Below are 25,759 nucleotides of genomic sequence, written 5' to 3'. Positions count from 1 at the left end.
AAGCCTCGACGGGAGGAATCACACATTTAAAATTCATATTCACAGCAGAGGCTTAAAAAAGTATTAAGTATAACACACAATAATGGCTGCTGGCAACAAAGTCACCACATGTTAGACAACAGCTACACAAACTGTGCAGAGAGAAAAAAAATCTTGGGAGAACTAAAATCACTGACACTTTTCACCAGCAGGGGGAGCAAAAACAGCCCAAATACAGTACAATGGAAGCTCATTGAAAACACTGGTCACTGTCAAACACACACAAAGTCACAGCTCTTAATACACAACTAATATATTAGGCCATGCAGTGAGTTGAGAGGGGCGGCCAGTGGGACACACATACCATGCGCTGACATGCAGTGTGACAGTGGGTGTAGCCTAACCATCATAAGAATCCATTAGAGGCAAAGAGGCCTGCCTCTCCCCATACATCCCTCCCTGAGAGGGGAGAGAGAGAGAGAGAGAGAGAGAGAGAGAGAGAGAGAGGTGTAGGAGTGTGGTAGATACAGAGAAGAGAGAAGGATAAAGACACCAAAGATCACAAACAGAGGGACGGGACACAGCAAGGAGGGGGCAAAAACACAAATAAGAGGGTTAAGTGTGAAAATCCAAAAGAAAGGGAGGAGACACAAAACAGGGCAAGAAAGTTGAAGGAGAAAAGAACAGCAGGAGAGAAAGAGGAGCATGTGGAAGTAAGAGTGTGAGGTGAGAAAAGAAAGAAGGGTTATAAAGGTTAGTTTAATGTTAGGTCATGTGCCAGGGAGAGAAAAAATACTGGTGAGAAATTATGTGCAAGACACAGATCAACCACAGTGCTTTAACAAGACATGCATCAACATGCTGTCTATGAGTGTGTGTGAGAGCCGGTCCGTTCACACACTAACATTTCCAGCGGGTAGAGAGTATGTTGCTCATCCTAAAATCTACAACCTCAAAAGTAGGGGTGCACAGTATGGATTTTTTCAGCCAATACCGATAATTACCTACCTCTCATAGCTGATACCAGTTATGTTTTACATCACTTTTGGTAACAGAACAAAAGCACACAGCTCTGACTGCATGTGTGTGCATTTATTTATTTTTTTTCAGTGAAATACATCAAAAACTTTACAAACATACTTTGGATTTTATAGAGCGTTTTGCCTGAGATTTCAAATTAAACGCTTTGACAAATGTGTCAAATCAGACATGTCAATGTGTTTTACACAAGTAATTAAAGTTAGTGCAGCCCTCAATACAAAAAGGCTTGGTATTTGCCATACAATGATTTATTTGTGAGAGCCTGTCACAATATCAACACTGACCTGCCAAATTTTTAGTTTCTTTTTTTTCCACCATTTAAAAAGGGTTAACTCTGATATTATTGTAGTTCTGCACACAGCGTATTGATTCACAAAGCCCTGCCTTGATCTGCTCTCTCTCCCTCTCTGTTTATCACAAGCCAGTAGGGCACTCCGCCTGCACACACAGTAACAGGGCTAACTGTTAGCATCATACGGCTAACATTCACCTGGAAGGCAGTGGCTCCAGGGACAGTCCTTCAGTGCTGCATCTATCCAGTGTAATGACAGCTACAGAAAGGGTTCAGACCCCCAGCAAAATCATGGTGTCTTCCTCTAAAACTGTGAAAACCGTCCACACTGGGGACAACATGTTTGGCTCTCTAGTTAGCATGCTGTGCCTCCTCTTCCTTTTAGCTGCTGTGGCAGTTAAGTCAATGACAGCAATTTGGCTTTGTATTATCGGCTCTGTTGGCTATAATTTTATTATCGGAAGGACAATAACATAAATTCCCATTTATCGGCTGATAATCCTGGCCCTATATATTTTGTGCATCCCTACTCAAAAGGTGTGTTGTACATAATTAACCAGTTATACTTTTCCAACCATTGACATCTTTTCAGCTAGGTGATGATGTGTTATCAATCCAATCTGAAAAACAATTTTCTACTTTGTGATGGCACAGACTCCACACTGACATCTCCTGAATGAACTGGGAGTATTCACAGAGATGATGCAGAGGCAAACAGCATGTGCAGATGATAGGATAACAGAAAGTAACATCCTGCAAAGGACTGGTTTACAGCAAGTAAGTGTTAAACACACTTTTGAAAATCATAATCTTGTCTCTTCTATTAGTCTCACACATTCTAATTTTCTAGAAAGCTCTGAACTTATACTCAGGTTCGTAAAGGGTGAAAGGAAGTATGTAGTAGAGTTTATGTTAGGAGGGAGAGAGTTAAGAGGGTTATGTGTGTGGGAAGGGTGTGGTATGAGCGGGTGTGTGCGTGCCAATTTTTACCTGTACTGCATCTTTGTCAGCAGGTTCGAGTGTGTTATCCAGAGTGTTCCTTCTCCCTCTCTGGTCCAGTGTGGAGTATGCATCTGAAGAGGAAAACATATGTTAAACAAGGTGTGTGTGTGTGTGTGTGTGTGTGTGTGTGTGTGTGTGTTTCTGTTGACACACTTACCTGGTCCCAAGTCATTCATTGGAATCATTTCCCGGTCCTCTTTGCCCCCTGCGTGTTAAAGACACAAAAACAATGGGCATGAATATGTAATGTTAAAGGTTTTTGTTCCCACAGAGAGACAGTGTTAACAGCCACACCATCAGCTGCCAAAGACAGAACAGTGTGTGTGTACGCATGTGAGTGTTTGTGGGAGAGTCAAGTGGCAGATGTGAGCCAGCTAGTATTTGCAAATATAGAATTTATGGAACTTTGCTGTGTAATGAGTGGGGTTTGAGTTCCTTAATGTCAGTGCCAACGAGCTTTTGAATCTATTTAAGAGATATTTTAGCATAAATGCTGGGACTGACAACCCTGGCTGAGATTATCTAAAATGCTCCACTGTTGTAAACCCTTAAAGGTCTTGCACACCAAGCAGGTCAAGGCAAACCTGCAAGAATTAAAGGCTCTCTTAGTCTTCCTAAGCTTGGAAGGTTTTTGTCACATACAGCAAACATCTCCTCATGATCCACTGGCTACATGTCCTCTGAATATGCTGTGAAAAAGTCCAGTCTCTGTAGGCAGCCCAGGCTCTGCAAATGGCACCAAAAACACTTCACTTCTGTTCATGTTCAACGATGTTATCAAACACAACGGAGCTAGCTCGCCTTTTAGCCTCATTGTAGCCTGTAGCTCTAACTGCGTCTCTGAGCACCGTGTTCATGTGTGCGCGCTTGCGCGAGACCGTGAGACATGGGCACCGCGTTCATGTGTGTGCTTGCTTTCGCTGGTCTCGCGCTGGCTGGTTGGTGCAGCCTGGACCACAGTGTTTTTGTTGCCATTTGCAGAGATCAGACTTTTTCACAGCATATTCAGAGCACATGTAGCTAGCGGATCGTGAGGAGATGTTTGCTTTATGTGACAAAAACTTTTCAAGCTTAGGAAGACTTAGAGAGCCTTTAACGGAAACTTCTATTAAATTCTCCAGAGTCTGCAAACAGCCTATTATCATATTAACAACTTATTAACTTCAACACATAGATACACAGCGTACTATGTTGTAAGGAGTGATGATTCAGCGAAACACTGCCACAGTTACATTTGTAGAATTTGAAGCAGAGTAAAGTGATAGTGAAGTACTGGACTTATGTTGCTCAAAAACATATTCACTACCCTATATAAAGGGCTGCTAATCAAATCAACCCTTCAAATTTAATAAGCCTTCAAAGGAATCAGAACTGGACCTGTGTGCACAGTGAAATGATAAGTCAGACATAGATGAATCTGTGTTGGATTGGGGTTTTTTTTATGTACCATGCATTAGAGAATTAAACAGTAACACAAAAATGCAAATTAATGAATAATTGATAAAAGTTTAACTCTTAGCAGTAGTTTGTATGCTGCATTACAAACACAAAAGCAAGAGGTAATTTTCTGTGTTTGCAGTTACTGTTAAAAAAAATAATGTAGTGAAAATACTACTAATTCAAACAATATTTAAACTGGACATGACAACTAAAAACAGGAGACACTTGCTTCCAGCAGTACACTTTACATGATGCAACAATAAGTGTATTTGTGTTGAGTGCCCCAGAGGTGATTTTGTGTAGGCCAACATGTCAGTTAACGTTACCCTGGGTTCCTTTGTCAAAAAGCCTATGGGATTTTTCCATTGGATTTTAGATTACTGCAGAAAAAAGGTCTGTGACATACAAAAGTTTATGATACTTAAACATTTTGTTCAGCATGATCATCTTCACACTTGAACACCAAGTTCATGATTACTGAAGCCTAAATGCAATCACCAGAAGTAAAAAGCTAACGTTGGGCTCTCAAACAAACTACACTACGGTTACATGACCTAACTTCATCACCATAACAAGACTGTAAAGCCGTGTGCAGCACAGCATACAATGTGATGATGCTCCGTCATCTCATTTAGCCACTTAGCAACTGCCTTTCTGAACCTTCAAAATTCACAGTGGGGGAATTACTGACATATTTTATGTTGTAGAAGCAAACGTCAAAGTCTCTTAAGCTTATGTTAACCACAGACCTTGTTTTAGGCATCTCACCAAAAACCCATTTAAATATCCACTGAGAGACAAGGGAACCAGGAGTGGTAAATACTTACTCCTGTCCGAGTTTTAGGACTCATTACTGGGGTACTCTCTTGAACCCTTCAGGACAAGGCTTCAGATTTAGTACGCAGTACAAACTCAACAATACGTTTACGTATCCTAATACATTTGGAAAATACATTCTACAAAAACAAAAACAAGGAGCAACAGACACACCACCAGCCAGTGTTATCCTTACAGCATGTAGGCAGCCACTGATTCAAACACAACTGAAGAAATCACCGCAACGATTGGTATATTTACAGCCGCAGATATGAAACCCTTCTCTGTAATGGAAAACGCAGGCTTTATTAACAATGCTTAATGTAATTAAGCGCTGTTACAACATTCCCTTACAAGCCCATTTCAGCCGAACAATAATCCCTGCTTCGTACAAAAAACAAAAGCTCAAATTATGTTAGTTTTAATACATAAAAAAAAAACAAGGACATTTTTTCTTTAATTTCAGAAAAAGATTTGTTTCTTTGTATTTACTACTACTGCTACCAGTACTACTACATTTTATATTTTGTAAAGAGCCTTTTTTGTTTTATACGCTGCCATGAAGACACCTCAAAAGATTGGTCACTCAGGTATAGCTCCTTCATTGTTCAAAGTAAAAAACGTCATACTTTGTTATTTTTTTATAAATTAAAAATTTAAAATAATCAGGGAAATTTCTACTATTTGCTTTATTACGGAAAATGTACCAAGCCATGACACCAATGCATTGTGTTGAACCAAACTGGGAATTCTGTGAACTGTTACACCCCTAATGTGTTTCCATTTTGCTTCCTGACCTTTGTCTATGAGTGGCAGAGTGCTGTCCTCATATCCTCCATTGGCCCTCGTGTTGCTGCTAGGAGGGTTTAGGTTGACCATGAAGTCAGTCTTCTTCCAGCCGTCCTTCTCTAAAGTGCGCCGCAGCTCCTTGTAGCCCCACACTGTCTGCAGCACCAGGCCAGCCCCACGCACCTCCCGCTCAGAACGATTACTGGTGATCCGAGTAAACAGGACAGTCAGAGAGTTAAAAAGAGGACACGACAGGCCATATAAGGCATGCATAATGCAGGTAAGTAATTCAAAACTGCAGGTTCAACAACAAACATGTAAACATGGACAGAAAAGAACCTTAGAAATCATCCCTTACCCATCCTTGTTAATGAGCACCAGTCTCTCGATTCCCTGTGAGGCCCTGAGGGTCTTGGCTGCATCCAGGCTGGAGCCCAACACCTCATGGAGTGTGCTCAATACCGACACCACCGTCTCTTCTGACAGCGCTCGCACCGGCTGACTCTGACCACCGCCAGGCAGGTTGGCCACCAGGTGAGGCACTGCATGTTTACCTGACAACACACAAGTACCGACAGAGTGTTTAAAATCAAAACGCACTTAAGATGGATGCTATCCCGTTGATACAAGAAATCCTTGTGACAGTAGGACTAGCTTGGTCACACAGAGTGCTCCAAGTCTCACCTAGCAGATCTCTGTTGCGTGCATCAATGGCAAGGTTGCGGAGGGCTCCAGACATGGCGCGGACAACGCGATCGTTGCCGTGGGCCAGTAGCTCAGTCATCATGGGTAGACCCTTCTCCTGGCGCAGCAAGGCACGGATGTATCTCCCATACTAGACACACATTTGTTTTCACATTCAAATCAGGGGACCAAATACTCTACCTTTCATATAATGTTGTGCACATTTGCAGTAATTTTGTGATACCGCCCAGTCAAAATGTTTAACAGCAAATGCCAAAGGTGCCCCCCTGAAGAGACATGTAACTGCTTTACAAGTGCTCTCTGCCACTATTGTGTACAAACAAACGTTAAATGGTCAATTTTAGGGATGGGTATTGTTAAGATCTTACCAACACTACTATGCTTATCGATACTCCTTATCGATTCGGTATTCTATCGATACTCCTATCAGTTCTTTTTCAGTTCTTTTGGTTTTCTTGGTTCCTTTGTCAAAAAACTAATGGGATTTTTCCACTGGATTTTGGATCATTGCTGAAAATAAGCTCCATGGCAAAAAATAACAGTTTTGAGTCTTACAGATTTTGTTTAGGAAAGTAATCTTCAATTCAACTGGCTGAACATTGGGCTATAAACAAACTACACTATGGTCGCATGACTTAATATCACCACCACAACGAGGCTGTAACGCCGTGGTTAGTGTGATGACGTTCTGTAGTCTCATTTAGCCACCTATTTGCAACCTACTTTTTTAAGACATACAAAAGCTTCAAAATCCACATGTGGGGTATTTCCTTACCTATTTTATGTCATAGAACAAAACGTGAAAGTCTCCTAAGCTTGTGTTAACCACAGACCTTATTTCAGGCATCTTAACCAAAAACCCATTGACTTTGAGATGAGAGAACCAGGAGTGCAAAAATGCCAACTCATTTTTGGGTTTTAGAACATATTCCTGCACCACTCTATGGAGACGCAAACCTCGACGCACGGGGTCAAACTAAGTCAAGCGGAGTCAAGCCAAGGCAGTGTATGTATGGAAAAAAGCCATACGTGCGCTGTGCAGCTCTCTCTTCAGCTTTTTTTGGACAATAATATTGGCTATTATTGTTTTTCTTCAAGATACATCATCAGTAGGGGGAATTTCAATATCAACCAACTCTACTTGCAAGCTCCATTTGGCAAGCTGTGAGAGCTGTAACAGTTATGTATAGGTCTATGTTCATGTTTATTCAGATTCCCACAATCAAAGACAACAACCACTGTGTTTACTCAGCACAGGGATTGTTGGTGAAATGGAACAAAATAACAATGGAAAGCAGTTCTTACAGTCCAGCGCCCGGCACACAGGTTCTGAACAGCTCCAGCGGAGGCTTCCAGCACAGTGGGGTTCTTGGACTCCTTTAGCAGAGAAGTGTAGATGCGGACCACCTCTGGCTGGTACAACAGCTCATAGCCTACGGTAAAGAGAGGAGACAGAGGAAGAGAGTGGGGAAGAGGGAAGGAGGAGGAGGAGGAGGCGAACCATGGAGAAGAATGTGCAAATGGCAGGAGTGATTGATGGGAATATGCAGAAGAAACATGGGAGATGAAGAGGTGAGGAAGAGGCACAAATGGAGGTTAAAGATGGTTTAAGAGGGACAAGAATAAATGTTTTGAAAAATGCATTTTTTTTTTTCAGTTTGTGCTGTACTGTATGATATGTTTAGTAAAAGTGTTACCTTTAGCAGGTGTGGTCCTCTTTGGAATGTCTATTACATCTGCAGCTGCATCCTCATCTTTCTTACCTGGAATCAAACATGGCAGCCTTAGAAACACAAAGAAACTAAATATGGTACACTGATTTTAGAGAACTAGATCTACTGTTAGTACATTTGTTCTAGTTTTGTTAAACATACAGTATGCTTTGACCAAAAACTGAGATGCATGTGGCGTGCATGTTAGTGATGAGACAGTAACACTGACCTTTTAGCTCAGCTACTCTATCACTACTACAATAACAACGACAATGACAGGCAGCAGAAGCAAAGTGCAGTCATACAGAGGCAAAAAGCTTACCTTTGGAAAACCACTCATCTGTAGCCCAGCACAAAATGGGAGAGAAGGATAGAGGAGGGAGGAGAAGAAGGAGGGGTGAAGAGGGAGAAGAGAAAGTCAGAACAGGAGGAAGAGAGAGCATTTACAGTAAGAGGAAAGCAGCCATAACTGAGCCACCCAGTTAACACCTGCTTAGATCCCAATAGCACTGCTGCCACCACACACAAATCAGCAATATGACATGCCAAGTATAAAGGCCAAATAAAGCAAATCAAAGAACACAGCAGCTCATGTAACCATTCTATATACACACATTGTAACTGCTCTGTACAGTATCACTTTGAGAATTTGCAGCTATAATAAAGGGCTGGGCGATATGGCTTGCTATACTAATAACTATTGTTATAATAGTTACAATTATTGTTATAATTAAATAAATCAAAATCAAAGCAGAACTACTAGTGCTTTTATTCTGAAGCACCCCGCTCATCTCGGGAGAAAGTTTCTCGGCAGAAAGTTTTGATGTTTTTACTGTGAGCTTGAAGTTTTCAGTCAACAGTCCGATGTTAGTCGCAGGAGAGCTGCATGGTCGCAAAATGCAACTCAATATGATAGTGGTCTGGATCTGGTTGCTTTAATCGCGATGTTCATGATATAGTCATTTCACAGATCCCATGTGGAACAAGCTGCAATACACAGAGTATATTCTATGTATCACCCACACCTACTATGATATGTTTCTATGCAAAACACCTAGAAATTATAAATATATAGAAAAGCATTTATCTAACCAATAAGCTGATACTCAGTGCACAACATCAGTGATCCCAGACATTTCTTGTATGCTCCCCAAGAAGAGAGATCACAAGTATGTCAGTCTTGCATAGCAGCTAGTCAGCTACACTGATGATCTTATTTTTCATACAGTAACTGAATCATTCTGTCTTTTATACCTTAATGTGAAATCTAGTCTGATGTCATGTAAAATTCTGCTTAAAGCAAAGCTGAGCTGTTTTCCTGTACAGGTTGCTGTTAAAGAGAATCGATCACAATCGATCATTATCTTTGTGTATTAAGTGATTACACTGTTTCTACATAGCCCCAATGTATCCAAGTAAAAAGAAAATTAACAAAGAACAAAGAAAATGACCAGGGAGGACATATAGTATATGAGTTATTCATATGAGTGTTGACAGATGTTCACCTCAAAATGATTTTAGAAAATAGTCAAAGCCACCAAACAGCAGAAAGGTGGTGTGTGGCTGAAAAAAACAACAAATCAATACTCTCAGTGAAACACAAACAGAGAGCCGCAGCAGAGAGGATGAGCTTTCTCGCAGTCGGGAAAATTGTTAACATTCCTGTGCGGGTAGTATTGTTTGTGCAAGTGTGTGCGTGTCTGTGCGCATGTTTTGGTTTCGACTACTGTCAACAGTGACATCATCGCAACTGTTCCTCTTACGGACAGAGCAAGTAGAGCCCATGTCTCTGTCTCTCCCTCTCTAACACAGACCTTTGCTCTTGCGGGAGCTGAAGCAGCCGCTCTTCTGGCTAGAGGGGGCGGGGCCCTGGTTGATGGGCACGGCCTCCTGGTAGCGCTCACAGCCGGGGATTTCACGATGCACCTGATAGGACAAGTTCCTCAGCAGACACACGCTGTTCTCTATCAACTGCAAAGATGGAGGGAAAACGGTGGGATGGGGACAAGGAATGAGAGGATAAAAAAGAAGAAAATAAGAAAATAAAAACTCTCCCTGCAAAGTTTGTCACTGTATGGTTTTGTTTTCTAGTTGCTTCAGTTTCATGGTCCTGGTGCTTTTTATTTCTTTTTCCTCCTTTTATTGAACAACTAATTTACAAAAAAAAATAGGTTGAACATAGTATTAAAAATCCGTATGTGTCTGAGTGGTAAATAAAAATCTGTCTCGCATAAAAGGATTTTAAAAAAAAAACTACAGTACACACATTTGAAATAATAACCTAAATACATAGAATTGGTCTACAATTTAAATTAAAGGTTCATACATGTAAGCTCTTTTCGTAAAGGCTTAAGCAGTTATTTTACAAAATTTGAAATTCATATATTTCAGAGATTTTCAATATAACTGAAATTCATTACAACATGCAATAAAAGTGGTCAGTCCATACAGTTTCTTGCACAATCTTACAGTTTCTCAATGTAAGTGCATCTCTCACCCTCTTGCTTTAACTCATGAATAAATTACAACCATCTCGACCACCAACAGTTTGATAAGAGATTCGGGTGTGTTACAGCCAAACTACATGGGGAGCGGTTGCCTCACATCACATAGATGGAGCAGATTGGGGTTTTTCACCTGCTACACAGACTCTGTCTTTGCAGTGTGTGGCTGCTGCCAGAGTCACTGTGTGCATATTGAGTTTTGTCAAGTAATAATGCAGTTTTTTATGCAGGGTTTGGACGTGTACACTATAGTAAGTAGTACTGAATTAATCAACTAGATTGTTTTAACTATAGAATGCGCTGATTTGATCGATTTATTTGAATGTGAAATGTAAAAAACACACACAAGGTTGCTCTGCTGCTTCACACTGCCTTTGGTACAATGAGGTATTCATTTTTATTATTGGTAAACAGACTGTACTAGTTTTTTTACACAGTTCTATGTAGTTTTTACCTGTTGGGGGGCTGCAGAGCCACGCATAGAGAAGAAAAAAACAGCCAACCAGCCAAGTAAAAGTAACGTTCAAGCAGGCAACTGCTGTTTTCATGAACAGTGCAGCGGCTTAGATTGAGGATAATGGACACGTTCTGCTGCAGCGTGACCGTGTCCCATGTACTTTTGGCTGTTATGCTAATGTAAATAGATTGCAATAGACCTGTAAATAGACTGATGAGTAAAATTGGTGCAGATCCCCCTAATGTCAAAAAAATCAGAGGTACACTTACCTTATTGTCGACATCTTTACAATCAATCTGGGACTGGACAATGTACATGAGTGAATCAACCAATCCTGTGCACTCCCTCAGCTTCCTCCTTGCCTCACTTCGCTCTGAGCTCACATTTCTTAAGTGGAAAGTTGAGAAGAGGAGAAAGGTAAATGTAAAACAAAACATGGATTAGCAGTTTGAAATGTTGAAGAAATAATTGAGGCACATAAGAGGTTAAAGGGGACAGGAAAGAGTCAATTTTAGTGACTACAAAAGGATTCCAGCACACAATGCTTGAAAACGCCCCCCAAGAGTGGTTTGAATGAAGCTCCTGTTAAATCTACTGGTTTACAAAGAGAGTACAGTTTGGTGAGATCAAGTTACAGCTCTGGACCAATATCTCTAACTGCTCTCTTACTCAGTCCTACTTAGAGACTGAATTGATGGAAATGTGCAAACTAAGACAAGTTTGTTCTTTATTCGCTGATGTAGAAGGCATGTAAAGAAAGGAACATGAGGAATAAAACTCTATGGAATGATATTCAGCCTTGGTCTTTTGTGCTGGCCTGTTTGTCTCAGTGACACACACGCCCTCTCGAACAATACCAGGACACATTCCCTTCCACAGCATGGGGCACCGATTTCACTTCACTTCACAATTCAGGAAGTTTATTTACACTTTGCAGTCGGCAAACAATCAGAATCTAAACTGCAGACTAAGGCCACATCCACACTAATACGTTTTCATTTTTAAACAGTGTTTTTAACTGAAAACAATCTCTGTACATACAAGCATTTTAGCACTGTTTCAGAAAATCTCTGTTGCTACTGAGAGTGTGTTTACCCACTGCAGTTATCTTTCTCCTCATTAGTACAAGTCAGTTCCACCTAATGCTAGGGCTGGGCGATTTAACGGCTATGTACAATATATCAATATATTTTCAAGCAAGATATACATTTAGACAACACTGTATATCGATACAGCGATATATTCTCCAGCAACAATTCCTAGAGCCCTAGCCTGACTTGCACCTCCCTGCACGTCCCGGCGTCACAGACCTCCTATTTTTGTAAGCTGAACCCATTTCCCTCAGTGGAAATGAAGCTCTTACTTACTTTTATTTTAGAGATAAGAAACAATAAATTATGAAGAAAGCCCCCGCAAAATAGCATTTTAAGTTTTGTGTGTATGATTTATCCTGGCTTCATATGAGAAGTGGAAATCTCCACTCTTCGCTAGGCTAAATTATACAGTGTAAAATGCCATAAGCTTGTGCTAATAACGTTAGCACGTTATATTTGTTTGGAAAATGTGTTTAGTATAAGACAGTTGTTTTGTTAGTGAACCTAGTGAGTTGTAATGGAACCGAACTTTGTAACGTTACCTTTGTTAAATGCTGCTGTTGTCCCTGGCTTCGTAACAGTAGAGGAAATCCACGCTAGACGCTAGGCTAACTTAAACAATGAAAAACGCCACCGGCTTGTGCTAATAACATTAGTATGTTGTATTTGTTGGGAAAATGTGTTCAGCAAAAGACAAATACTTTGTCTGTAAATGCTGCAAGTTTTAATGAAGCTGATTTGTGTACTTGTGTTTGAAATTGTCAATATAAAGCCACATTTAATGTGTGTTATGAATCAACTACACTTTACAACACTTCCGCTGCAGAGTAGTGTTTTGGAGGTGTAACTGTTGTGCAGCTGCATATTTTCAAACAGTGGAATAAAATCCCTGTCTTTGCATTTTATTTTGATCACAATCTGTGTTTATAAAACTGCTTGAGACATTTCAAATGTGGCTTTGACCTGCAAGTGAAAACATATTGCCCATTTCATACAAAATACCGAGATATATATAAATATATCGTGTATCACCAGTCAGCCTGTGAATACCAAGATATGAGTTTTTGTCCATATCGCCCAGCCCTACCTAATGCCCAATTCTAAATATTTTGAGAGCTTATGTTTTTTTGTAGAAAAATCCAGGGAGAATAACCTGGTGCAGCCAGTGTACTGCTTTCAGCCCATTCATGCAAAGTGGTACAGTTAATTCAATGTACAGGCAATCTACATTACCATTACAAATTTGCCGTGGATATTAATCATTTATCTATGAAAAGCTACATCTGCATGTTAATGTGTTAGGAAGGGACCTCAGTGTGTCACACAACCCATGTCACACTTTTTTTGCTTCCAATTGTCAATTAGACTATAAGAAACTGCTGATCAGTGCCCAGTATGATGTTAAATCATTCTGTTGGCATCTATATAAAATGACAAATATACTTTTTTCTTTTTTAATAAAACATAGCAAAACCTTTTACTCAAGTGTCTGCTCATTTAGTGTACTAAGATGATACTGTTTGTACCATTTCTGCAAATGCCAAACTTTCTAAATCTTCAAGGTTACCAAGTTATTCACACATACTTTTCTAGATGTACAAATGAACACTGTGATTACCGTGTGGTCAAGGGAATGCATAGATAACAGACTTGCAGGCCACAGCATACTGTTTACACTGTAAAAGTCAATGCCCCACTGTCCTCTGCCTATAAACTCTGAAATTCCCCTCTTCACCCTCTCCTCACACGCAGCTACTGTGAGGCAGCGCTTCTCTTTCCCTTAGCCAGATTTGTCATTAATAAAATAGCTGACTTTTCACCCTTAAGTCTTTTAGTGAGCACTATATAAAATTAAATAAGGTATCCTGTTTACACGCTATGCTAGTAGTTGAGTAAAGGCGTCTAACGTGCACATTACACTTTAGAATATAATGGACCTGCATGGAGTGCTTGATGCTTATTGACTTACTGTACTTCTTTCTACTGAAAGGGTAGCTGTATAAAAAAATACTTTTATTGCAGTTATTGTGTGGATATTATCCAAACATAGGAGGAGCAATCAGAGGCAGAAATTTTAATGCCATCTATTAAAACTGAATATGAATGGTTGGTTAAAATGAACTTCTGCTCTGTTAACTCGTCACTGCTCCTTTCCTTTCTCATACATCCCACTGCTCTGCCAGTCTGTTGAGCTGGCATGTTCCCCTCTTCCTCTCTTGTCTGCATCAATCCTCCCACATTCCATCCCCTTCATATCATCAGTATCAGTCAACCAGCTCTGATCAGCTCTTGCTTTTGTACCTCAGGCAGCCTGCTGTATTTGTGAGGGCCGTCTCCCACTCAAGATGCCTCGGCTTGCAGTTCTCCTCCCCTCCTCCTGCTCCGTTGCTCCCTCTCTCCCAGCCAGAATGGGGCACCATTACCTCGTCAGAAAGGGCGTGCAGTGCATGGTCCACAATCTCCATTTTCACAGAGTCATGAGATGACAGGTTCCACAGTGTACCTGGGAAAAATGCAAAATGGACTTACATTTATATAGCACCTTTGAAGTTTTCTGACCACTCAAAGTGCTTGTCACATTCACCCATCCCGTTCACACACACTTTGATAAACTGGTAGGCGAGGACACCATGAAAGGCGCCACCTGCTACTCAGTCAAACATTCACATACACTCACACACTGATGGCACAGCCATTGGGAGTAATTTAGGATATTAAGGATATTTCAACAGGCAGACTGGAGGAGCCAGGGATTGAACCACTGACCCCATGATTAGTGAATGACCCGCTTCATCTGCTGAGCCACATCAAAAATGAAACAAATGCAACTAGAATTACCGCCCAACAGTTGTATGCCTCCATGCACAAGTCAAGTTTCTCTTCCAGTTTACATCCATGTCTGTGAAAACATGGATTCTTCACATCCATTGTCCCCCCAGCAGCACAGAAGAGCTATACAATCAGCACAGTTTCAGGTGGACGTCCAAGATTAGTGTCACCAATTCAGTATCTGACCAAATGTCTCCCCCTCTGTTCCTGAGATATGACACTGAATAATGGCCAGAAAAGTATTTTTGCAGAACATTGTGATGTCACAGTGAAGGTGACCTTTGACCATTTAGGTATAAAATGTTATTACTACATCATTATATCCTATTTGACATTTGTGTTGTGCCATAATTAGCATATGAATTCTTGAGTTATGGTAAAAAAAAAATGTTTCTTGAGGTCACACTGACTTTGACCTTGTAAATCTTGGTGGTCAAAGTGAATGTTTGTAAGGGCTTGAGATATCGCATTCACGAGAATGACAGTTGAAAGTACGGATGCAAGGGCAGACCGACGGACAACCCAAAAACATAATACCTCCGGCTACAGCTATCGCCGGCACGGAGGCATAAAAGTGCATTTGTAATGCAAAGGCATGTAATTATGCAGCCTACTTCCAACCTTACCAAATGTCACCTTAAACATAGGCCTATGGAAAATAATAGACTTGCAACAGGCCGGTTTTCACGTGATCAGGTTATGACCTGCGACCGTCCGGTCAGTCTAAAATATGCCAATTTAAAACGCCGGTCAAATTCCCCGCGCTGCATGATTGACATCATGTTAACATCAGCAGCACACACACACACACACACACACACATGTGCAACTCACGGCTTGGGCGATGTGAGGAAGTGAAACATGGGCGGCTTCTCACCTTAAACCATTCATGCACACACATCAAAAGGGAGACAAGAAAGTTACTGCTAACTGGTCACTGCTGCACTGTGCTGCTTGAAACTGACGAGGCACGTGTCCGCATGCTGAAGATGCGCGTGTCCACGCACTTACTGACGGGCGCATCCTGAAGACCTGTGTGAATTTTCCACAGGAGATATTTTTACTTTTTTGTATATTCAAGAAATTACCCACAAATGCTCTACACCAAGAATTATTTCATTTATCTATGTTTTTATTTATGTATGCCTTTTTTTTACTTATTTATTTTAATACTGTACCTGAAGTTATATTTGGGCAAAAAGGAAAATGTTTCTTAACCTGTGTCACTGTTTTTGTTTGTTTAAGATGATTATTGAAAAGCTGGTTGTATCTTGGTTAAAATGTTCTATTAAAGCAAAGGTAGAAAATATTGCAATATCTTGTGTGCTTTAATGTGGTTTGAAATAAATGAAATCAGAATCAGCCATCCAAACTAGTGCTGCACGATTAATCTAATCACAATCGCGATGTCAGGCTGTGCGATCACATAACCGCATAAAAGGCTGCCATTTGCGATTTAATGTAAATACATGTTAACGTGTGTGCCTGTGAACGTGACTACCTCTCCTGTAGTGTGTGGAGTTTGTTGACACACAAGCTATCCTGGCGTGTGCAGCACGTACGGTCAGGTGACCAGCCGACGTGCAACAGTGACCAACATAAATGCTGAAGAGGAGCATGAACATGACCATGAACAGGTTGAGCTGGTGGTGAAAAAAACCCCAACATCTATTACATGGCGATACTTTTGATTCAGGTACGGCGACATTGAACGGAAAGACATGCGGTGTAAAAGTTTAAAAGTTAAAGTCGCCACGTCCCACGGCAACACGACCAATCTATGTCAGCACTTGAGACAGCACAGAGAAAAGTACAAGGCATGCATGCGACAGAAAGCCAAGCCCATGTATTGTTAAAGACAATGAGACAACTGAAAGCCGCCAGAGCCTTAAAAAACAACAACAAAGCATAGTTACGCAAACATCTCTAAGTGTCACAGAGAAATCATGGACTCCATAACAAAATATATGATAACAAATTAAAAATTGAGCAATTTTGCTCTGTTTTGGTCCACTTGACATGCTGCTGTGTTGTGTTACGGCCCATTCACTTGCTGGAATTTGTCATTTACGTGACAACGCCTGAACGCATCACAGGCTTGCTCTGCTGTCGGTACAGTGTCGCGCTGCGCTGCTGTGCAAGCAGCGTGTTTGACTGTGCTCAGTCTGTTGATGGTCATTTAGACACTAACTAATAACTAACTAATAACTCTGTCAGGTCAGGTCAGTGCCCCCCTAATATAGTGTAGGGGAAACACTGAATCAAGCAAGAAGACTCATGATACCATTTATGTATTATACTTTAATCGCAAATCGTGATATTGTCCACTCAAATCGCAATCGCAAATTTTTATCAAATAGTGCAGCACTAATCCAAACACTCTGCAAACTGGAAATCGGTACTGGCCCAAAAAATTGTAATCGGTGCAAGTCTAGAAAATAAAGAGATGTAAATGTAAACAAAATGTTCACACAACTTGAACACAATAAGAAGCTGTAGAAACAGGAATATCCAGATATTACAAGTAAGGCTAAGGCTATAAATAAATGTGGTTATTTTCATAGCCTGTGTCTTTATGATACGTTTTAGGGATGTACCAAACTTAGCAGACAAACATTCGTTTACCTTGTTCACTCATCCCTGAATTTCACAATCTGTGCATCCCTAATATGTTTGCATTTTCAATATGTTATAGAATATAGAGTGACAATGTTTTTTGTCTCATCATGAACAAACTACTAAAAATAATTAATTTAATTAAATTAATTAATTAATTAAGAGTATTGCAAGACTGTTTGTGCTGTTTCTTTTGAGCTGAACAGTGGCCACGCAGTGCTGTTGCATGTGTGTCTAACCTGTGATTGTGTCAGTGAGGTCCTGGTCATGGGTCTTCCTCAGCAGCCTGATCAGAGCAGGCACTCCATCACAGTTCTTGATGGCGATCTTGTTGTCTGGATCTTTGCCATACGAGATGTTCTTTAATGCTCCACAGGCTGCATACTGAACCTACAACAAAGACCCAACAACAGCTTATTGAACCATTAGTCATAAAGGAGTACCACTTAAAGAGAGCACTGCTTTCAAATACATATAGTAGTAGAAAACAGTGTTGTGCTCTTGTAACTGATTGACTGTCCTACACAAATTTCATGGGTCTTGGCATTTCTACTAATGCAGTTGTCTATAGCCCCTTTTACACTGGCCCTTTTCACACAGAGATCGTGCTATCGGGCCACTATGAAGTACCTTCTTCGTGCCACCTTCACATTTTTCCACAGAACCAAACTTCTGCAGCATCATTCCACTCATATGCATAATTTTAGACTGCTTCCCGGCATTGCAGAATCAAAAGAGACCTAACAGGTGTGACATGTAACACAACTGTGTCGGCCTCTAGTGTGACATATAACATATGCGTCGATAGTGCTTTATAAACAATAACAAAGGCATAACATGGCAATACCAAAATGTACCATCTCTGTTATATGGCGGCTTATCTCGTCCTCTGTTTGGGGGTAAGGAGCTCCCAGACCTCATGTTTTTCCAATTTGCAAACATTTTCTGTTGTTTGTTATAGTTTTGTTGCTTTTCTGTACTTTTTGTGCTGTATTGCACTGTTCTGTTGGTGTTATTGTTTCATTACTATGTATTGTAAAGTGACCTTAGGTTTCTTGAAAGGCGCTATATAAATTAAACTTATTATCATTATCATTATTATTATTATTTTCAGCCTCTGCTCTTTTTCTCTGAGTTAACCACTAACTGCTACTTTTTAAATCTCCTGCGGTGGGTTGCATACATTACACATCGTCAAAATGTCACAATCATGCCACCCATGATCCTGTCCTGCCACCTATCCTGTTTTAACAGACATTATTTCATTGCTGTTACTACCTCCGCTCCCAGCTCAGAGGCCAGACAACACTGTAACCTGATTCTGCGATTGTACCTTATATACAGAACGGTGACGCAGCATTACAATGTGATGCTCCCACCTTGAACGGGGGTGCTTGCTGTTCTGTATGAAAAGGTACTATCACAGAATCGGGATACTGAACGGTCTCGCCTCTGAGCTGGCAGCGGAGTTAATAACAGCACTGAAACAACCTCTGTCTCAAAGGGACAGCTGGCATGATGGAACCATGGGCAGGACGGGTGTGACTTTTGACGACTTGTTATGTGTGCAAACCACAGCGTGGGATTTTAAAAAAATATCTCATAGCAGTTAGAGGCTAACTCAAAAAAAGAAGAATAGCTGGCGAAAATGTCGTCAAATTGGGAAAACACTGAGGTCTGAGGGCTCCTTAACCTCCGAGCAGAGGATGAGATCTGCCACCATATAGCAGTAAATGTCAGTAAATGAGCGTTATTGTCATGTTATGCCATTGTTATTGTTAATAAGGCATGGCTGACACATTTGTTATATGTCACTTTAGAGGCTGACACTGTTGTGTTATAAGTCATGTCCATCACACCTCAACATCCCACGCTGGAAAAGCATGATGCTGTCACTGTTTAATTCTAAGTAAAAATACAAGGCAGCATAAAGAATGGACTTTGAAGCGACCCTATAGTGCAATCTCTGTGTAAAAACGGCTACTTATTAATAGTAAATTAATTGGCCACATTTCTAACATATTTTCACTATGTTAATTACAATTTTAATACCAGCACAAGTTTATGAACTTCGTATAGTCAATGTCAAGCATGTCACTTTTTGTTTTAATGTCACATTCATTTATGTTGTGCAATTTAAACAGTTGAGCATGTTTTCATGGTATTATGCTGTTTTGTATCTTAGCTTTTCACACAACATACACACACATACACACACAAAGTGTGTGGAGTCTTTGGAGTGCCTTAAAAACGTAAAGAGGATGCAGTTGCTGCTTGACCCATTTTTTCAGCAGGCAAGCCATCAGACACACACAAAACTCCAAACCTGTCACTGACCGTAGAGCATAAATTGTGAAATTAAGATGCTTCTTTGCCTCGGGAGTGGAATGCATGATGTGGTTTGTCTGGTAATGCCCATATAAAGACCAGCAAAACTTTGCCACAGCTTGTGCTAAATGAAAGGGAATCAGAAAAACCACAGAATGTTTTGGACGAAACCATATTTAGCCCAAATGTTGACCTACGGGATCTGACCAAGAGAAGTAAAATACGTATTTCTTATTTCTATTTCCCTTTCAACTGGTATTAGTGCTGAGTCTCAAGTTCACCTTATCTCAGGCCAATGAAGTGTCTCACTATTAAGTAAGAAATACTTATACCTTAAATACAAATACCTTAAGCCTCACTTTTACCTCACCACAGTCCAATCATAACACAGTGAGTCAGGAATGAACACAAAGCCATAGAGAAAGTCAGCAAACAAACCTCTTTGTTTGGGATGTCAAGCATACCGACCAGCGCTGGGATGCCTTTCAGCCGACGCACATCAGACTTTACCTGGAAAGTAAAATGTAGGGCATATGGACGTAAGAGGTGATATAGATTGGGGGGGGGGGGGGGGGGGGCAAGTGAAGTCCAGTTTATGGTTTTTAAACAGCCAGCAAATCCAAATTATGTCAACATCAATCAATTCAAACATAAATTAAATAAGTACTAGGTGCAAATCCATAAAAAAGGTCCCGCCATGACAGCTGAGCATGCATTTAGCTGCTATCACAAAATTGTAAAAAGCTGCACTTAAACTTTATTCGGTGGTACTTTTCCTCAAAATCTGAACGTTGCCACGTCAATAACTGGAGATATCAAAAACAGACAGACAGCAGCAGACAATGTTTCATTATGTAAAGCGGGATTTTAGCCCTGGCTGAATTTCTGCCAGACTGTAGGGTTGCACAATTATAGCTAAATGATAATCACAATTATTGTGATCAATATTGAGGTCACAGTCCAATTTCCCAACATGACTTCTGTAAAAAGATTAACTTCATGATGATGTAGTGAGCCTATTTTTGATGTTATTGGAGTAGTATTTTACATGTTGTAGTTCAAACTGTAGTCCTGAGACTGCAGGGTTTCCCCCATATTAATTTATTTGTGGTGGACCGCCTTGATATCAGTATCTGCAGCCACATATTGTTTTGTTGTTGTTTTTTTTCGAGCTGGACCATTCATTAGGAGTACTGAAGAAAAATATATTATATTTGGTTATTCAGAGCACCACAATTCAGACAAGAATTGTGGAACAACAGCCCTCTCATGTTAGTGTTATCATTTTTTCAGCCTTCTTTATATGAAACCAGCTGCATTCCCATGGAAACTGCACACTCTGCAGTTCAGCCATGGGTCTTAAAGGTTTTTTTTTTTACAAGTGACATTAAATCAGAGAAAAAAAAGGCAATGCAGTGCACTTCACGTTTTGCAACCTGAAAAAACACTTTCCGTGTGATCGGGCCTAAACCATTCCTACAAAACACATGACTAATCATCTTTATTCATGAGAGATGTCATTTTGACCCCTGCATTCCTCAACTAATTGCTTTAAATTAATGCGTATTCTAGTCTACATTACACTGAGTGCAAGCTTCAGCTATAGCATATAAATATATGCTTGCATCACTTACTTTATCATTCTTATATGTGAGGTGCTGCAGGTATGCAGCTGCGTTGCTCCTGACGGGGTCCAGCCTGTAGTTGAGCATGGCGATAACCTCTGGCAATTCTGGTTGACGCCAGCCGCCGGGGCCAGGAACTTTCCTTAGAGTGCTGTCCAATGAAGCCATGCTACCTCTTTCACCTTGGGCCAGTGGTGCTCCTCCTCCCCAGTAGTACATGTCTCCTGGACCGCTCATGTCGCCATCTAAGGTGCCCTCGTAACTCCTGGGGAGGGAGGAGGAGAACATATGTGAATGAACATATTTTTAACAACATGTAAACAAACAGAAAGGAAGGGTGGAAAAGAGAGGTTTCCCTGTAGTTGATCATAAAAGTGGTGATTTGGAAACAAAATATATATATATATATATATGATGATTGTGGAAGGAATATTATGATGATATTATGATGAAGACACCATCTACAATGCATACACACACAACATATATCTAGATGTTACTCATTCCTAAAACACAGATGAGTCACTCTAAAAATATTCAACTTACCCAGTCCTGCGTGGGGGCCCATGTGGGAATGCATGGTGGTTGCGGGGTACAGTGCCATAGTGTACTGGGTGTCCCATGCCATAGTCAGGCTCATCATAGCCCATGCTGTGCTGATCATCCTCCAGACCGTACGGCTCTGGGACAAACCTCGGAATGGAAGACAGCTCCATGGCACTTCCCATACGCCCAACCTACACAGGGACAGGATCCAAAATAATAGAAGCCACAGGCCAAATGCTGTGGCAAACTTATGCTATGGCTTGTAAATGTGTGTACTCCTGTAATCCTATTTAATTATTTACAAACAGTCAGCAGACCAAGTTCAAACCATGTTAAAAGCAAGTGATACAATGACAATGAAACATGCCTGTGGCTGAGCCGCATAGGGGTCCAGTTGGTTCCGGCTGGGGGCTCTGTAGCTTGGATCCAGGGTACTGTAACCATCTGGATGGACTTGTCTGGAGAGGGGAGGGACAGGGAAATTAAGCGTGAATATAGGAGGAGATGGAAATTTTGGCTAGATTATTCATTTCAGTTATAAACTTAATGTCTACCCTGTCACAATGGCCTTAATCCTAGATCGACTGTGCTGACATGAGTTTCAACAAAGACTATACCTGTAGCGATTATCCATGTGAGTTCCCCTGCTAAGGCTCGCATAGGTCTCAGATGGGGGTCCAGTGCGGTAGTCCTCGTAACTCCCTGGTGGTCCATAGTGGTAGTTGCGAGGCACAGTGCGAGTGGGGTAGTCCATGGGCACACCCCCCCCAGGTCCCGGTCTGTAGACCATGGGTGCAGTGTAGCCCCCCATACCGGTCACTGAACCCCCACCATCCAGGGAAAGTGTGTCTGACACAGAGGGGATGACTGTGCGAGTGGTGGTGGTCTTTACTACTTTCTTTACCTTACAGGACAAATAAAGGGAGAAAGGACACATGATTCAACAGTTAATATTTACAAGTTTAAAATGATGTCACTTACACTTTCAAGTTAATCCAGAGATACAATCTGAAAGGAGCTGTCTCAAAGAATCCTAACTGACAAGCTACTGTAACACAAAACTGTTCTGCTGTTGTTGTCATTTGACGCGGTCAACTGCACACTAAGCAAGTTACCGTAGTTTCTGTGCGCCGTGTGGTCCCATCTTCACTGGTCTCCACAGAGACAACAGGTGGTGCCTCCTGAGGATCTTCCTCCACTGTGTATGTCTCCTGCACCACCTGGCCAGGCTCCATCCTGAACTGCATACACATAGAAATTTCAGAGAAAAACTGAAATGTAGGTCTCACAAGGGATATCCTTTGGGTTAACTCTTTTAAGAATACAACAGCTCAAAGAGAGGAATCGGAAAGACACCTACGTGATGTGTCCCGTTGATATAACCCTCGTTCAGTGTCAGCCTCTCTATGTCTGCATCACAAGTAATGCGGCCGTTCTGCAGGGAGGAAAACATACATGTTAGAAGATCCAACACAGACAGAGAGACAGACATACACACACCACAACATTAACTGAGCAGTTGAACTTTTACAGCCATCAAGAGTGACAGGCTACTCATGAACAGTACTGAGCATATATGAAAGCTAGAATTACTGCCCTGTGGTTGTATGCCTCTGCGAACCAGTCACGTTTCTCTTACAGTTTACATCTATGTCTGTGAAAACATGGATGCTTCACACACATCTTCTACCAAGCAGCACAGAAGATCTATACAATCAGCACAATTGTAAGGTGGACACCCAAGATTACTCACCAGTTCAGTATCTGACCAAATGTCTCTATTTTTTGTTTCTGAGTTATGACATTGAGTAATGGCCAGATAAGTGTTTTATGCAGAACATTTTGATGTCACAGTGAAGTTGACCTTTGACCTTTTGGATATAAAATGTCATCATTTTGTCCTGTTAGACATTTGTATAAAATTTTGTCGCAATTAGTGTGTGAATTCTTGAGTAATGGCCAAAAGCAGGTTTTGTGAGATCACAATGACCTTGACCCGTGACCATCAAAATCTAGTCAGTTTATTCTTGAGTCCAAATTTGAGTAAACTCTCTTGAGGCCTTCTTGAGATGTCGCATTCAGGAAATAAGATAGACGCAAGGTCACAGTGACTTTGACCTTTGATCACCAAATTCTTATCAGTTTGTCATTGAGTACAAGCAGATGTGTGTGCCAAATTTGAAAAAAAAAATTACCTCGAGTTGTTTTTGACATATCGCCTTAACGAGAATGAGACAGTTCATTGTTGAGTAGATGTTTGTGCCAAATTTGAAAAAAAAAAAAAATTCCTCAATGCCCTCTTGAAATGTCATGTTCACAAACATTAAACGCATAAGGCCACAGTGACCTTAACCTTCCGTAATCAGTTCATCGCTGAATCCAAATGGACGTTTGTGCCAAATTTGAAAAAAAAAAATAAAATTCCCTGAAGGTGTTTGATATCGCCTTCACAAGAATGAGACAGATGCAAGGTTGCAGTGACCTTGACCTCTGACCACCAAAAAAACGTATCGGTTCATCAATAAGTCCAAGTAAACATTTGTGCCAAATTTGAAGGAATTCCCTCAAGGTGTTCTTAAAATATAGCGTTCACGAGAATGGGACAAACAGATGGAGAGACAACCTGAAAACATAATGCCTCCAGCTGCAGCTGTCTCCAGCACAAAGGCAAGAAAGTGAAAGAAGTAACAGTAATCAACTTTCATCTGAATCATAATTCAGATGAATCTGTATGTGCTGAAGCTCAAGCATTTTAAGTGCTGTGAGAAATTTTTTTTTCTAAAAACGTACTCAGGTTTTTTATGTGTTGCAATTGATACAAGAAGGTAATGACAGCCCAAATGGAAATAAACAAGCATGATGTTTTTCAAAAATCAAGTAACAGTAGAGCGCTTGTGTTTGTAGTTTGCTGTGTGTTTCAGGCAAAAAACAAGTTTGTATGGTCTACAAGACTGACACTACGTTAACTCTGGAAGGTATGTTAACATCATGAGCAAAAACACAGATGCTTTACTTTATGCACTCTTCACCTCTGAACACAAACAACCAAATGGAACTTATTCATCAAACAAACATGAATGATGAATGGTGATAATGCAGTTAACAGATGACATAATTGGCAATGAAATTAAACATGAGCCACAGAAAGACATAAACAAAGAGACAAACTTCTCTCTTATAAGTCAAAAGCACCAGTATTGCCTGCCCAAGAGTGGTGATGGGTGTGGTGCACTTCCCATTCCAAACACAGGGGGAGCGCTATGTATCTCTCCTGCCATCTATGCAGCCTTATCTCCACTACTATGGGGGGACAGCCAGGAGGTGAATTGCTCAACAGTGATTCAGAGATGGGATAAAGCTGTCTCATGCTGACAGACTTTTTTAAATTAAAAAACATAACAGAAATATCTTGCTGAAGGCCAAAATAATACTTGCAGGAGGAGCAATGACAGCCTTTTAAGGTGCCACTCAGCCTGGATCAGAAAAACAAGACTTTAAGCAAATGACCAGAGTCTTTAGTTCAGATAGAACAGTAGAAAGTGTCAGGCAGATGTGAGCGTGTGGGAACCTGTCAGTTAAGACTGAGCTTGTGTTGCACTGTCTGGGAGAGTGGCAGAGGCATGCCTAAGCCTTTGGGCTATGTAAACACACACAGCAGAGATAAGAACCAGCACAGGCTACATTTCTGTCTTGCTCTCACTAGAAAACACACTCTTCCTTATTTCTGCTCCTAATCAGTCACTAGAATTAACTGGGACTGCATGCCCAAATGTAAGAATGGAAAAGGGAAAGTGAGAGAGTGAGAGGCCTGTTGTTTTAGAGTGTTTCAAAGGTTGCCTCAGGGCCGAGAGAGAGAGAGAGAGAGAGAGAGAGAGAGAGAGAGAGAGAGAGAGAGACTCAATAAGGAAGAGATAGAATGAGCTAGAGAGGGTGTGTGTGCCTGCGTGTCTGTCTGTGAGGTAAACTCAGAGCATGAAGTCACTC

The 25,759-nt window shown here is 40.9% G+C and overlaps 1 protein-coding gene across 7 annotated transcripts in view; it reads right to left on the bottom strand.

Annotated features, from left to right (window-relative positions):
- Positions 1-25,759, bottom strand: part of ctnnd1 (catenin (cadherin-associated protein), delta 1) — a 41,320-nt gene that overhangs the window by 2,210 nt on the left and 13,351 nt on the right. For 4 of the 7 annotated variants that reach the window (XM_049572822.1, XM_049572818.1, XM_049572817.1 and 1 more), the window contains 20 exons: positions 23,136-23,210; positions 22,891-23,016; positions 22,393-22,679; positions 22,143-22,233; positions 21,776-21,966; positions 21,239-21,494; positions 20,043-20,114; positions 17,516-17,666; positions 14,133-14,334; positions 11,007-11,124; positions 9,591-9,747; positions 8,099-8,116; positions 7,762-7,827; positions 7,370-7,497; positions 6,044-6,194; positions 5,718-5,913; positions 5,368-5,561; positions 2,472-2,519; positions 2,303-2,385; positions 384-438 (listed from right to left, as the gene is read on the bottom strand). In XM_049572822.1, coding sequence (XP_049428779.1) covers positions 384-438; positions 2,303-2,385; positions 2,472-2,519; positions 5,368-5,561; positions 5,718-5,913; positions 6,044-6,194; positions 7,370-7,497; positions 7,762-7,827; positions 8,099-8,116; positions 9,591-9,747; positions 11,007-11,124; positions 14,133-14,334; positions 17,516-17,666; positions 20,043-20,114; positions 21,239-21,494; positions 21,776-21,966; positions 22,143-22,233; positions 22,393-22,679; positions 22,891-23,010 — 2,584 coding nt within the window. In that variant the 5' untranslated portion in view covers positions 23,011-23,016; positions 23,136-23,210. Of the gene's footprint in view, positions 1-343; positions 439-2,302; positions 2,386-2,471; positions 2,520-5,367; positions 5,562-5,717; positions 5,914-6,043; positions 6,195-7,369; positions 7,498-7,761; positions 7,828-8,098; positions 8,117-9,590; positions 9,748-11,006; positions 11,125-14,132; positions 14,335-17,515; positions 17,667-20,042; positions 20,115-21,238; positions 21,495-21,775; positions 21,967-22,142; positions 22,234-22,392; positions 22,680-22,890; positions 23,017-23,135; positions 23,211-25,759 lie in introns of all 7 variants that reach the window. The other 3 variants (XM_049572820.1, XM_049572819.1, XM_049572821.1) reach the window with 3 other exon arrangements.

Source organism: Epinephelus fuscoguttatus, linkage group LG3 (genome assembly GCF_011397635.1).
Source record: "Epinephelus fuscoguttatus linkage group LG3, E.fuscoguttatus.final_Chr_v1".
In the NCBI taxonomy this organism is placed as follows: domain Eukaryota; kingdom Metazoa; phylum Chordata; class Actinopteri; order Perciformes; family Serranidae; genus Epinephelus; species Epinephelus fuscoguttatus.
Note: the sequence above shows the minus strand (reverse complement) of the source record. Positions and strands in the feature narration are given on the sequence as shown.